At 44.1% G+C, this 14,529-nt stretch overlaps 1 protein-coding gene across 5 annotated transcripts; it reads right to left on the bottom strand.

The window, feature by feature from the left end:
* Positions 1-160: 160 nt before the first annotated feature.
* ENTPD6 (ectonucleoside triphosphate diphosphohydrolase 6) lies at positions 161-14,319 on the bottom strand. 5 transcript variants are annotated; one of them, XM_041424163.1, is made up of 15 exons: positions 14,276-14,300; positions 13,783-14,079; positions 12,497-12,838; positions 11,129-11,205; positions 10,475-10,618; positions 9,969-10,044; positions 8,012-8,047; positions 6,762-6,850; positions 5,405-5,484; positions 4,398-4,462; positions 3,943-4,044; positions 3,339-3,479; positions 2,418-2,474; positions 1,747-1,859; positions 161-1,495 (listed from the first exon to the last, which is right to left on the bottom strand). In XM_041424163.1, exons 3-15 carry the CDS (start codon positions 12,753-12,755, stop codon positions 1,406-1,408), a joined length of 1,329 nt encoding a protein of 442 aa, XP_041280097.1. In that variant the 5' UTR covers positions 12,756-12,838; positions 13,783-14,079; positions 14,276-14,300; the 3' UTR covers positions 161-1,405. The 5 variants fall into 5 exon arrangements, with proteins under 5 accessions (XP_041280097.1, XP_041280096.1, XP_041280094.1 ...); XM_041424162.1 differs by lacking the exon at positions 13,783-14,079 and having other exon boundaries at positions 14,276-14,319; XM_041424160.1 differs by lacking the exon at positions 14,276-14,300 and having other exon boundaries at positions 14,014-14,202.
* Positions 14,320-14,529: the final 210 nt, after the last annotated feature.

The raw sequence follows: 14,529 nt of genomic DNA on the forward strand, positions 1-14,529 counted from the left end.
GGGACCGGGAGGGCGACTGGGGCTGGGATGGCACCGGCGGGCTTGGGTGCCGGAGTGACTGACGGCACGAGGGGTCAGGGATGGCGTCAGGGCAGTGAGTTGTCATCCCACCCCCCGTGCGGGCTCTGGCGCTAAAAGCCTCCTCACCACCACGTTCTGATTTCAAATCGGGGGTTTATTGTCGGCACAGTTCAAGTGTCCCCACACAGCAGGTCACTGTGTCATGTACTGCTGCCCTGAGCCCATGAGTCAGGGCTCTCGGGGAAGCTGGGCTCTTCTGCACCCCCAAAAGACCACTTGGTTCTTCTGTATACATTAATTAAATACATCACAAATCCACAGTTAGATTACAAATAGCACAGCATATCTGCTCCAGACCCTGTGATCACTCCCTGCCTGCATACCAGGCACTGCTGGAGTGGGGCACATCAGCTACCTTGCCCTGGCTCATTGCAACCACAATACATTCATTTAGCACAGATGTGTCTGCAGTAAAAGACACCCAAAATACCATGCAAATGCATTAATTCCCAGCCCTGCATCAACCTTGCCAGGGCACAAAAGCCTGCAATGTCCAGTAAGACATGCTCAGGGTTTATTTTTGTGGCTGCATCTTGTTTGTCTATCTTCCTCTGACCAGCTCTAGAACTGTCAAATCCATCATTATCCTTGTACCCAGCTCCCAGGCCTTGCTCATTCAGCAAATTTGATGTTGCCTTCCATCATCCACCTCCCAACAGCCAGGGAATCAGCTGTAGGCTTTGATCCTACAGGGCACACAGGCTCCAACTAATGCCTCCAAGTCCATATGCAGTTCTAGAGTCTTCCTGAGCTTTTCTCCTTCGGCAACTGGAACACAGAGCTGTGACTTCCATGCTGCATTTCAAAGCTGCTGCCCGTCAGCAGCATAATGTGTAAATGCACCATTTTTGCACACACACAAGTTCACCTTCAAACACAGGAGTAGTAAAATAAAAATCATCACCGAAAACTGCTGACAAACAGGAAAAAAACACCCTGAAATCAGGACAGTAAAGAGTTCCTTCTGGAGTGACCGCTCAGCAACTTCAGCACACTGCGAGCACATAGTACAGGCATATTCCAAAAAAGGTGTGTTTTTCTCATAGAGATCATAGATGTCCTGCAGAGTCCTGGTTTTCCTTCCAAAAGAATCAAGTTTTACGTTAAGCTGACGGCACATGCTGTCAAATCAAGGCTTTTCCTTTACACTCTGCACTGTAAAAAAGCTAGTGAGGGTGGGGGCTTGGCAGGGGTGGGAGGAAAGTAGTGTAGTTCATGGTGATCTTCCAAAGGACTCTGGAATCCAAAAGCACACCCTTCAATAGGGTCTCCCATGCTGGGCTTCCAAAAAAAGGAAATTCCAAGAAGTCACCTTCTAGGAGTGTTAGTACTGCAGTCTATTCAGTGAGTCGATATAATGGAAAGTGGCTCCCAATGCCCAGCTCGTTTCAACATTGTCAATTTTCCGGGCAAGCTGAAAAAAAAAAAAAAGTCAGAAAAGTTAAACCACAATTTTTTGGGAGAATCTGAAGCAGGCAAGGTGGATACAGTGCTGAAGATTATGACAAACAGTTACCAGCATTGTGGGGAGAGTGTTGCTGCACCCACCATTGCAGACCATGTGTTGTAGCAAGAAGGTAAATCAAGAACCAAGCTCCTGGCAGGATGACTCCTGCCTTGGCACCCTCCTGCCCACTCTCCCCAGAAATCCACTTTGAGCTTCACCTTAAAGCTTTGGCTCTTTGGGAAGCCCAGTTCCTGCAGCAGGAAGGTGATGTATGTGAGGTCCATGCAGAGAAAAGGGTTGTTTCCAGGGCTGATTTCCATGGTCTTACAAACTGAAAAGAAAGAAAACAGTGTCTGAATTCACACTTTGGGCTCAGGTCTAACAACAGCCCCACTGTGAAAAATCTCAAATGAAGCCACAAAACAGCTCTTGTCAGTGATGGAACCTGTTACAATGGGGCTGAAATAACATACACAGATTAGGATAAGTACATAAGCTTTGTCAGGAAGTCAAGACATTCTGTCTCTCCCCTAAGACAGCAGTCTCTCCAGGAAAAGAGCCTTTCTTCTATCTACTTAGTCTTTGAATATCTGAGCAACATCAGGTGTGTTATCTTTCTTGAGCACCAGCACATAACAAATGTTGACTAAACCAAATTAAAAAATGCCTAACAACATAAAAGAAAAGACAAACTCAAAATAAAACCCACTGCAAAAGCAAAAGTTAATGTAAAAATAGGTGATATTTTCAGAAATAAGCAGAAATGTTGGTTAGATGCTAGTTAGAGGGACTCAATATTTACTTAAAAGCATCAGGCTTGTTAGTGTGCCTCACATTTGCCACCTGGAATGAATTTACATACAATTACTGGTGTGTGTATTTTACTCACCATATTTTGCTGCAATTTCAAAGTCACTGACAGTTAAGCTTCCTCCTTTTTCTTTATCTAAAAGAAAAAAAAACCCACTTTTTTACGGTCTTTGTATAAAGGCAATTGTAGACTCAAATCATAAAGTTGTTTGGAAATTAAACCTTGAGCCACTGAAATCAATGTCAAAATTCAGACTGATTTTAAAGGTAGAAGAACCTTCAAAAGATTCTCAGTATAGATCCAAAAGCCTTGGTTTATGAAGAACCTTTAGCCTTGTTTCCTACAGAAACAGAGCTTACAGACCATCTCACCTGACCCCGATTTCTTCACTGCCCTGTCCAGTGGTGCCTGGACAGTGAACACCTGTGACCAGATCTGACAGGGCAGTGGTGCTCTGCAACACATTAAATCTGAATTATTTGTAAAAAGAGAGTGGCTGAGAAGGGCGGTGTGTTTGTCTAAACTAACTTGAGATCTCATTTTCTGCTTATTACCACTGAATATGACAGCCTTTTGTACATAAGCACACCACTGGAAAAGAGATGTGATGCATTCTGAATGCATGTGGAAATATCTGAAAATCTTCATTCCATCACAAGATCAGTGGAGCAAACACACAGCCCAAATAATTTTTACTGCTTTACTGCCCAAGAAATTTGTTTATCATCATGAAGTTTTTTCTATTTTGGATTGTAGAGCTAATTAGGCAACAATCATTTCTGAAATGCAAGCTGTTTAAGAACAATTATCAAAGGCTGTAGGTTGTATTTCACAGGCCCAGTATCTTCTCTATAGACATTAATATCAAGTCAATGCTGCACAGCAGTGTAACAGACTGATTTCCATGACAGTTTAGCAAAGCATTATGATGTGTGCAAGTGTTCCCACTGCTTCCAGAACTTGCCATTTAAAAAGAAACCAACTCAGAAGCAGACATACCTATGAGACCAGCCTCTGCTGCACAGTCATAGTAGTAGGAGAAAATGTAAAAGTCCAGGTCCTTCACTTCCCCAGCTCTATGCACTTTCTTGTAGAGCATCTTTGCCACTTTATTAGAACAAGACTCATACAGAGGCTCACCTAAAAGAAGACAAAAAAACCCCATTATATTACAGGCTGAGAGTTAAATATATATAGAATTTATTTAGGATCTGCCAGGAAACAGGCACCTTTTTGCAAAATAGCAAAACTATTCACAGAGAACTGAAATCTGAATCTTCTTCTAGAGGCAGACACCTACCATCCTCAGGTTGAGATTATGTGATAGATCAGAGATGGACAACATCATTTGAGGCAGAAGGGTTTTGAAAAAAGACCTGTTCAAGGACTGCTCAACTCCATCTGCATCATTTCTAACAGCTTTACAGACTGGACAGACACATCATGGCACAAGACAAAACTGCAGGATCTCTTTGACAGCACATCAAGAGGAGCCAGACAGAACAGTAAACAGAGTCTGGTGTCTTTGAAAGAGGATGAGAGTGTATCATTTACTGTGCTAATAGCAGCTAACCTAGATAGCAAGAGTGATAAATCACTATACCTGCCTTCTGTCCTTTAATTTTGTACACTATCTCAGCGTGTTGCCATTCAGAATTGAAGCCAGGTGGTAAACAAGGGCTGATCAATTCCTCTCCTTCTCCTACTGCAGAAGTAAAACAAAGCCACATTAGGAAAACCTGTAAGGAATAAATTCAGATCCTTCACCCCCAGCCCTGTTCCATACTGTCCTGCAGTTCAGCAAGGCCCCTCCACAGCCCAGTCATGGTTTGGATGTCCCATGCCACCCCCAACCTAAGGCTGGCAAGAATCCAGGTTTCCTGGGATCTGTCAGTGTCACCTCCTGCATTTGTCTCAAATGCACCCAGCCATGGTGACAGGAGCCCACATGCCACTCAGGAACTTCGAGCCAGTGGGAAGGGAATACACAGCTCCTCCCCCCATAGGACTAGACATCCTGAGCTCAGAACCAGGATCTGAAGACTGCCCATAACTTACAGGGTTTTCCCTCAACTCCTCCCAAAATGGCAAGCCTTGCTGACATCAGCCCAAGTCCCAGGTAACTGCAAAGGGAGAAAAGCCTCTGTGAGCAACAGACATCCTTCCTCTGATACTCCACTGACAACCTAACTGGGACATGCCAGTCTCCTCTTGACAGCCATGGTAAAGTGGCTCAAGTCAGCAGCTCATGCACATGAGTGGAACAGTGTGACAGCCTGCTCTCATATTACCTTATCCAGAAGGATAATTTATCTTTGAAAAAGCTCAGGCAACAGCTGTCAGTTGTAATCTGGCTCTTGGAGAACTGGCAATGGCATTTCTCTAACTCTGCTCCTAGTACCTCACTGGGTACTCCTACCCTCCTCAAAGGCAGCACAGACACTTGCATACAGAATTGACTTTCTGAGCCCAACCACACTCCACAGCAAACACAGGTGAGAAGAAGCTGCTGGTCCAAAAACACTGGGAGCAGAGAAGATATTGAGGAAGAAGAAATAACAGAGATAAAGCATTATGAACTGACTGCAACCCCCATTCTCCATCTTCCTGTGCTTCTCAGTGGTGAGAAGGTATAAAAGTTGGAAGTGAAGCTGAGCCTGGGAAGGAGGGAGAGATGGAGGGAAAGCATTTTTGATTTTGTTCTTATTTCTCATTATCTTACTGTTTAATTTGCAATAAATTAAATGAAATACTAAAATATTAGATTAAAGTCAACACTGTTTCACCCATGACAATAACTGGTGACCTCCCTGTCCTTATCTTCACCCATGAGTTTTTCTCATATTTTCTTCCCCCTGTCCTATTAATAGAATGAAAGTGATAGAGGGACTTGGTGGGCACATGGTGGGCAGCCAAGGTTAATCCACCAAAATCACGTGGCTCAAGTTTCTCTGCTTCTTCATGGTATTCATTTGCAAGGACCCCACTCCAGAAAAACACCTCAGTCTCCCTGGCTTCACAGAAAGCTTCCACCTGAGCACTGTGCTCTCTTTTCCACAACTAACCTGTAGGAATACAGCTTGTAGGTGTGGTTAAACATCTGAAATGAAGTTGTGTGGCCAGATGGTGATGTCTGGAGAGTTGCCTGGAAGAAAAAAAAGATGCCACTGTCAGGTTTCTGCCAGCCAGCAGCAAACATCAACAAGGTAATCTTCCAACACATTAGGAAAAACATGAAACAATCCTAGCATGAATCAGAGAGAAATGATGAATTTGCAAGGATTTCAATTTGACTACTGATGCACAAGACAGCCACAAAACCTGGAGCTGTCTTCATGACAGGGTTCAAACTGGTCATATTTGTGTCCACACCAATGTGCTGTATAAAAGAATGACTTGCATTAAAAAAGAATCCTTGCTCCAGCTCTGAACTGCTTTTGTCCAGAGGCTCCAGCAACTGCCTCTTCACATGATCCCTACTACAGGAACTGTGTGCAAACTAATAGGAAGGCCAGGCACGCATTAACTTCCTACTCAAGTGAATTCATCTGTGAACTTGCACAAGCCAGAGGAAAAGCACATCCCTGTGCTTGCCAAGGAACAGAGTGAGGACCAGCCTGTGGTCTGAAGGAATGAAAGGGTAGCCTGTTCCCCAAGTGCATCAGCTCAGCTAGAGTGTTTGTGGGGAGCAAAGCTCTGGCCACAGCCTCAGCTAGAGTGTTTGTGGGGAGCAAAGCTCTGGCCACAGCGCTGCTCATATCTTAACTCCTTCTCTATGTCCAGAATTTCCACATCCTGGACCCTTCTCTTACCATTCTGCTGAAACAGTGCAATGTGTTGATTATCCCAGGCTAGGACACTCCCTCTGCTTTTGTGCAGCTTTACTATGAGCACTATCTCTGCTCAGGCCAGAGCCTTACAATACCAGAACCACAGGGCTTCACAGAACAGCAGAAAAACTGTCAGGAAGCTAAAATGGCATTAATTTGCAACTGAGTGAACTCAGGACAATCAGAAACAAGGATTGAGAAGGCACCTTACTGTGTTCTTAAACCTCAGTGTAGACCATATGCTTGGATTTGAATTCATTATTAGCCTTGGGTTTTGTGCTCCTCTTTGTCATAGGCTGTACAAACTGACAGTCAAGGATTAAGACACTCAGAACGTGGTGTCCTCCATGAGATAAAGCAGCCCTGGCAGACTCACCACAAGCACCACTGACCCACGGAGCTGGACGAAGAGGATGGACAAAGAGTTGTGAATGCTTCTGGGACTGACTATAAAAAGGCACATATGACCAAGTCACATGTGTGGCTTCACGTCACACTGACAAAACTCTTGCTCTGTTTCCAAGGGAAAGAAATCTTAGCAGTTACAGATTCCTGCAGCAGCATTTCCCAACAGTGTGCATGCTCACGTTACCTTGGTACGCGGAAGGAAGGTGATCTGTGTTGATCCACCACCCAAATCCAGCATCCCTACACTTCTCCTCTGTGGGTCATCTAGCCTGCCTGAAACGTGTGACAGAACAGAGAAAGCCATGGTGGGCACTGTGAAAAACTGGCTATGAACAAAACCAGAAGTACAGTGGTAAGGAAAGAGAACAATCTAACTCCACTCTCAGCTTTTGCACAGCTCTAAATTACACTGTTATCTGCTGGGCACTGATTTTGGCTTTATCAGACCTGAAAATCTTAAAGTGACAAGAGTCTCTTATTTCTTCAGTGGCTGTTCCTGCCCTAATCACAGCAGCTTTGGTTATTGCTTTCCTAAACATTTTGGATGCAAAGACCTTTTGCAAACTCTGCTCTGGTAACCACTTTGTAACAGAGAGGAATGTGGTTGTCTTGGCCACCTCTCCCTGATCCCTTAGCAATATTTTGCAGATTCCTGTGGCCAAAAGGATGACAGACTGAAAAGAGCTGGCCTAAGAGACTCAGCTCTCTTGGAATTCTTCCTGCTGCCAGCCAAGACCTCTGCTCTCATTTAGATCTAGTTTTTTTCAGTTAGATCCTTCAAATGCACCCTTCTGACAAGGAGAGTTTGTGCCAAGTACCTCAGTATACCTCACGATAGCTGATGTTTGAAGATTGCTGACCTTTCTGGTATTTCCTGGGAGCATAAAAAGCTCCAGAGCACATTGCCCCACACACTGTGTGCTGAACAGAGCACTTGGATGGCAGAGTGCTTTATGTATTGTCAGAGAAGTCTTCAGCTTAGTTTTCTCTCTACTCTTCAGCTACCCTTTTCTCACTCAGCACTGTAAACATCTGTGGCATTTCTGTGTTATAAATCTGTAAGGAAGTACCACAACACTTTCTTTTACTCTCTGCAGCTGCCAAGCACATCTAGAATACTTACACAAAAAATTTAGCCCAAGTCACAGCAGGCTCTAAAAAGGAATAAAATGCTCTGGTACCCTCCAGGGAACTGAAAGAAAAGCTACATTAAACATCTAGGAAAAAGGATTAAACTCCTCACTCCATCAAGTAAATGGACAAAATCCTAATGACATAAATAGGCCAGACCAAAACCAAACTGCTGACTTATTCTCAGAGCCTTCTTTCTCCCATTCCACCCCAATGAATGAGCAAATTCCACACAGGGACAGAAAAGAGCAGGAATTTCACAGCATTGGTCACATCTTTATATACATGCTCATGTACACATACCTGTCAAAAAATTTATTGTGATCCAGGCTGAAATACCTAATAAGGAAAAGATTCAGAAGACACATGCTTAGCTCATAACATTTAATTTTATCTAACAGCAGCAACAAGTAAGTCAAGCCATATTACAAGGCTCCCAGAACTGTCAGTGGCTGACAAACTCAAGATTAGGCTATTTGAACAAAGAGAATGACCTTCTCTATCAGAGCTTATGTGATATTTGGGAGAGAAGCCCCATGTATGAAATGCCTGGAGAACTCTGTATTTCACAGGTCAAAAACTTAGGCAGGAAGTCACAAAGGTGTCAGTCCTTAGCTAAAAGACAAAGAGATGACTGAAACTCACACTGTTCGTTTTCTAGGAAAACATTCACTGTTGGCTTTTGTTTGATGTCAGGCACTCCACTTTTCTTTATGAACACTAAGAATTTTTATCTTTCAGTGTTCTAATTTTGCCTGTTTTCCTCTAAGCAATTTTGTGAGCTATGCTGTTTTTGTTCCTCTTGTTTTATAAACTGTTCCCCATAAATTAGGTGAATCAGTGGCCTTATGTTAACAAATTCAAATATTTACTCATGTGGTTAAAACTCAAGGCATGCCAGAGAGCATGGCCTACTTCAATCCTTGGCTGAACCTAGGCTATCACTGCTATTACTGATTTTAAAACGAAAGAAAAAGAGTATCTTTCCTCCATTAAGCAGCAAGAACAGAAACTCATAAACAGCTTCAGCTATTTTAAAGCTTGGTTTCTGAGCAGATTTAAAACACATTTCAACACTTAGAATTTTGGCATTCTGTCCTCAACATTTTTGGATTAACATGAACTTACTTCAGCATGTATTTTCTTCCCTATATAACATTTTCTTTCAGATTGAACTCACATTGTCACTTGTTATATAAGTTATAATTAACATTATGATCAAGTGCTTCCAGAGAGCTCTGATAAGAATTGTCAAGACCAGAGTGGACTAACCCAATTGTTGAAGACCATTTCAAAAAGCAGATATTCAGAAACTTCTCCAAAAGTGCTGACTGCACAGTGGCTTTCTGATGATCCTACAGGAACTGCTCAACACTAAGAGCTTTCAAAATCAGAATAGGACTTCAAATTGGAAAACACTGCACAAGATTTCTTTGGCACTGCCTGTGGCTGCATAAAAACTCTGCCTCTGTCAAACCTGCTGCTTATGGGTTCCCATTACAGCAGGCAGGGACTTGTCACAGTGCAGCAGGAATTTCCAGGACTGCAGAAAGAGCCTCCATAAAGCTGCTTACCTTCATCAGTTCCATTCATTATCGACACGCAATTGTCCCTCACAAAGAAGGGGGAGGCCTGAAAAATCTCCTTCACCTGTAGTTCAAATAAAAGCTACATTCAGAGAAATACTTTTTCAGCTGAAAAACAAGCTTTTTAAAACCCCAGTTTTACACTACTACTCCTCTTCTTGGGCCAGATCCTGACTGCTGCTCACCACTTTGAAGTTCAAGAGTCCAACAAGCAGCAGCCTTTATGTGCTGGCCTTGCAGTGTGGTGCAGAAACAGGGATGGATGTGATGGCTTTTCAAGCATGAAGACTGCTCAGAAATGCCATTAACAAAGGGTGAACATGGATAGGGAAGGGAATCCCATTTGCTTTGTTGGAATTGGCAACAATTATCAAGGTATTATAGATAAATGGGAAAGGCATGGACACTCTAGCTTGCAGGAATGTCCCAGGGTGCTGTATTATTAACAGGAGCATATTTTCTGGAAAGCAAATAGAAAGACAAGAGATAATACCTTTTCCAGCAACTTCTGAGCTTTCTCTCCTGCCAGCAACCGTAGGCCAGCTGTGGCTTTCAGGACCAGAGGCCTCTGTCAAACCTGCTGCTTATGGGTTCCCATTACAGCAGGCAGGGACTTGTCACAGTGCAGCAGGAATTTCCAGGACTGCAGAAAGAGCCTCCATAAAGCTGCTTACCTTCATCAGTTCCATTCATTATCGACACGCAATTGTCCCTCACAAAGAAGGGGGAGGCCTGAAAAATCTCCTTCACCTGTAGTTCAAATAAAAGCTACATTCAGAGAAATACTTTTTCAGCTGAAAAACAAGCTTTTTAAAACCCCAGTTTTACACTACTACTCCTCTTCTTGGGCCAGATCCTGACTGCTGCTCACCACTTTGTTTGAAGTTCAAGAGTCCAACAAGCAGCAGCCTTTATGTGCTGGCCTTGCAGTGTGGTGCAGAAACAGGGATGGATGTGATGGCTTTTCAAGCATGAAGACTGCTCAGAAATGCCATTAACAAAGGGTGAACATGGATAGGGAAGGGAATCCCATTTGCTTTGTTGGAATTGGTGACCCTCAAGGTATTATAGATATATGGGAAAGGCATGGACACTCTAGCTTGCAGGAATGTCCCAGGGTGCTGTATTATTAACAGGAGCATATTTTCTGGAAAGCAAATAGAAAGACAAGAGATAATACCTTTTCCAGCAACTTCTGAGCTTTCTCTCCTGGCAGCAACCGTAGGCCAGCTGTGGCTTTCAGGACCAGAGGAGTAAACTTCCACAGCTCCATAGGAACTTCTTTCTTTGCCACCTCCAGGAGTTCTTTTATTCCGTGGCCACTCTGTGAGCAAAGAACAATAAAATACATCTTAAAAATTATTTTGAAAAATCAAAAGGGTGATCAGAGCTACGATTCACTGTAAATGTGAAACAGAGACAAGTTAATACCAAAAGGGGTCAAGAGGAGGTGCAGGACTCACTATGTCACCACAGCATAAGGCCTGGTGGGTATAATGGGAAACATTGAGCAACTGGTCCAAAACAGAGTCACTTTTTCAAACAGTGAAACAGAATTCTGCCACCAAATTTTTTGGCTACAAATGGCTCAAAAGGCAGTATGACAAATTCTCAGAAAGCAAAGGCTTTTGTAAAACACTATGAATGTAAAACATCAAACAGTGAAACAGAATTCTGCCACCAAATTTTTTGGCTACAAATGGCTCAAAAGGCAGTATGACAAATTCTCAGAAAGCAAAGGCTTTTTGTAAAACACTATGAGCTGGGTCTAGGAGTCCCTAAATCCCTGCAAACCAGAAGGTGAGGGAGACAGGAAAGAAGTAGCTTAAATTACCTTTTCTACATCATCAGCATATGCAGACAGACCTGGTTTCAGTGCTTTAAACGTCTCATGGGTTAATCTGGGAGTCTCTGTTCAAAAGCAGTATTCCAAAAATAAGTAATGGTACAAATAAATTTGCATGCACAAAAAGAAAACCATTTAAAAAGTTCCATTATTATGTGCTAATAGAAGTCAATTGAAGCCTCTGTCTAATGAACTATTATCAGCCACCTGACCTAATTTAAATACAGCCCTAGCTGTGGAATTAGAACCTGAGAAAACCACTTTTAAAGCCATGACTGGCTGTCAGGTGCTGCTGTCCACACAGCACATCAGTCACCAGATGCATGCAAGCTCTCTTTGGGGCATTTCACCTGCCATGTGCAGCTTTTCAAACTGCACCTGCATAAAAAGACCTCCTGTTTCAGCCTACCCTGTTCTGGCTAAACTTGATTCCAGCAAAACCTAATGGAAGCTTTTCCCTTATTTTTAATGGCAGCAGAGGGATGCAGACTTCAGTACTTTGGAAAGCTGCAGTACCTTGTATGAGCCATCAGACCAGGCAACACTTGCACTCCATAAAGTTTGCTGTGATACATTCTGAAATTGTGTTTCAAATGAAGCAGGCAAGGAAGAAGCAAAAACTTGGAGACACAGGAAAAGAAGGAAATCCATGGACTGTTGTTTAACCTAAGGGGCTCTCCAGAGGCCAATCACACACACTCCACACTGCTAATCCTCCACAGAGCCTTTAGATCACCTACTAACAGCACCCACACAGGCTCTCTGATCTTCAACAGTTTCACAAAGGGAAGCTGACAACATAAAAACAAATAAAGCTTACTACTGCAGAGGAAAGCTGGAGATTTTTTTTTTTGCACACTTTTTCACTTTTCCTCAGTTCTCAGAAGTAGTTTCTACCCAGATGCAATACACAGCAATTTTAATCAAACTATTTGCAATTTTTGTTTAGTTTTGCAGTTTAAACACAACAGTAAGCCAAGGATGCACTAAACCAAACATTGTAGAGAGAAGCAGCTCACTGCCAGGAAGTGGAGACACCAAACAACCTAAAAAAATTGGGGAAATAAGGCAGTTTGAATTTATAATTGCCTCTTCCATCAGTGTGACGAAAAACTGCCTTTCTTCAAGACACTACTGCTATTTACTTCATATTTTGACACTACAGCTTTTTCTCCTTGTTGAACATTTTCATAATTTAATCCAAAAACACACACCTGAACCATTTCATACCTCCTGATGGCTCTCTGGAAAGACCTGAAGCATGTGTGTTCAAGTAGACCCTAGAAAACTGTCATCAATAACCTCCTCCACAATTTATGGAAAGACTTAATCTGTCATGCAATGAGCAAGACATACCTCTTGGCTGCTGAGCAAATTTAAATATATGGATGCGAGTTCCCGTGCTTCCTGCGTCAAACATAATTCCATAAAAGACAGAGAGATCTGTGGTCACTGCCTGATGGGTCAGTTTATCTCCCCTGCTTTCAGCAACTCCTTCTGTGGCTCCCACAAATGATTTGGAGCCCAAGTGCCATTTTACATATGCAACATAAACAGCTATGCATGTCAAAATCCCAAAAGCGAAGAACCGCTTTGATATCTTCATGGCTTCCATTTAATGGGATGTTTTGTTTCTTCCCTTTACCAAGTGGTCTGTTCCTTGTCCTTCACGCAGAACAGGTGGCTCCCACATCACTCCTACATCCAACAGAAGAGAAAGGAGCTGTTTTATTTTCCCAACCTGACAGAAGGATCCAAAAGTATGATGCCCACGGCACTGGACACTACTCTCGCAGTGAACAGAAGGAAAGCAACCTCCTTCAGCACCTCTTCCAGTCCCACAGCTCACTTTAAGGCATGGAGCAGCACAAATCTTCTTTTCCCCCATTTCTACAGAGGCCAAATAAGGCACAAAACAAGGAGGGTGCAGAGAAGCTATGTACAGTGACTAAGGTGGGAGGGGACCTCATCCAACATCCTGGGGCAGCTGTTGGGACCCTCCATGAGGCCAAGGGCTATATCCAAGAGCATTTTGAAAAACTCTGAGGATGAATATCCCACAGCTTCTCTGGGCAGTTATCTTTGTTAGTTCCTGGATGGTGAGGGAGGTTCCAGAAAACTGGACAAGGACAACTTAAAATTAACTTTGAATGGCAAGATGCAAGATCCAGGGAATGGAGTGCCCTCCTCCCCTATCTCCAACACCAGGAAAGAAACCACAGCACAACCCACAAAATCTACAAGCCCTCACACAGCATCATTCAGATGATTAAAAAGTAGTCAGTGGTAATTTATGGGGAGAAAAATTACACACTATTTTCCCTTTTTTGACAGATTAATGAAGAGAATGGAAACCAATTGATGAAGTTGAGTTAAACAAGACTTTTTACACACATGTAACCTCTCAATGAAAATTCAGGAAGCATACAGAAGGCATGAAGGGGAAGAACTTAAAGTGATTACAGAGCATTCCCAAAACCAGGTAAGACAACATTTCATAAAAATGGAGGAAAACAAAATCACAGGCACATATACACATAAAGAACGGATCAGCTTAAGGGAGGGTGAACTGTACATTGTCATCACACAGAAATCAGGAAGATGGCATTGCAAGTAAATTAAAAAATCTTCCTGGCTTCTACCAGCAGGCAGAGACACGCAGGTGCCGATGGCTGCAGGTCTGTGGGGCGATCGCTGCGATGCTCCCGGTGCCGGGAAGGCCTCAGCTGCAGCTACACCAGAGCTAAATGGCACACGGGGGAGGAAAGCCGCAGGCACCGGGGAATCCTTCCCGGAGACACGAGCACCACCGTAGGAAAGCGGAGGCTGGAAAAATGAGGCGGCACAGCAGCCTGGAAGGGTTAACCCCCTACCGCCGTTTGCCTGGAGAGAATGGCGACTGCTCCTTCCCTGCCTTTGTCAGGGGACGCCAAGATTTGCTGCAAGGGAGAAGCTTCCCGCTGGCGCCCTGGAGCCGGGAATGCCGGCGGGAGCTGGGAGGCCGGCAGAGCCTGGGCCCGGCCTGGCCCACCCCGCGGGGTGCCCCTCGTTCACACACACACAGACACTGTCCCGCCGCCCGCACTTCCTTCTTCCTCCCGGCTCCCTCTATCCCTCCGTCCCTCCCAAACTCACGCCGCCCCCGCCGGCCCCGCCATGGCACCGCCGCCCGGCTCGCGCCCCCACGGCGCAGGCGCGAGGCGGGCGCGCGGCTCCGTGAGGGGAAGGGTGGGGGGGGGCGGTCCCGGGAGCGGCCGAGCCCCTCAGTGCGGGGATTCCGCGAAATGTCCTTAAAAAAAAAATTAAAAAAAGAAGAAGAAAAGGTGAAATGCCTCAAGGTCAGAAAGGTGTGGAGAAGCGGTGTCGGAAAATGTGGAATGTGTCAGAAT

The sequence above is a fragment of the Onychostruthus taczanowskii genome, unplaced genomic scaffold (genome assembly GCF_017590055.1).
Source record: "Onychostruthus taczanowskii isolate IOZ18803 unplaced genomic scaffold, ASM1759005v1 scaffold80, whole genome shotgun sequence".
Taxonomy (NCBI): Eukaryota; Metazoa; Chordata; class Aves; order Passeriformes; family Passeridae; genus Onychostruthus; species Onychostruthus taczanowskii.

Coding starts and splice junctions, on each gene's coding strand:
- ENTPD6 (XM_041424162.1), bottom strand. CDS start 12,755: ATGGAAGCCATGAAGATATCAAAGCGGTTCTTCGCTTTTGGGATTTTG. Junction 5,485..6,761: donor CCTTCCTTCCGCGTACCAAG/GTAACGTGAGCA, acceptor TTTTTCTTCCAG/GCAACTCTCCAGACATCACC. Junction 3,480..3,942: donor AATTAAAGGACAGAAGGCAG/GTATAGTGATTT, acceptor GTCTTCTTTTAG/GTGAGCCTCTGTATGAGTCT.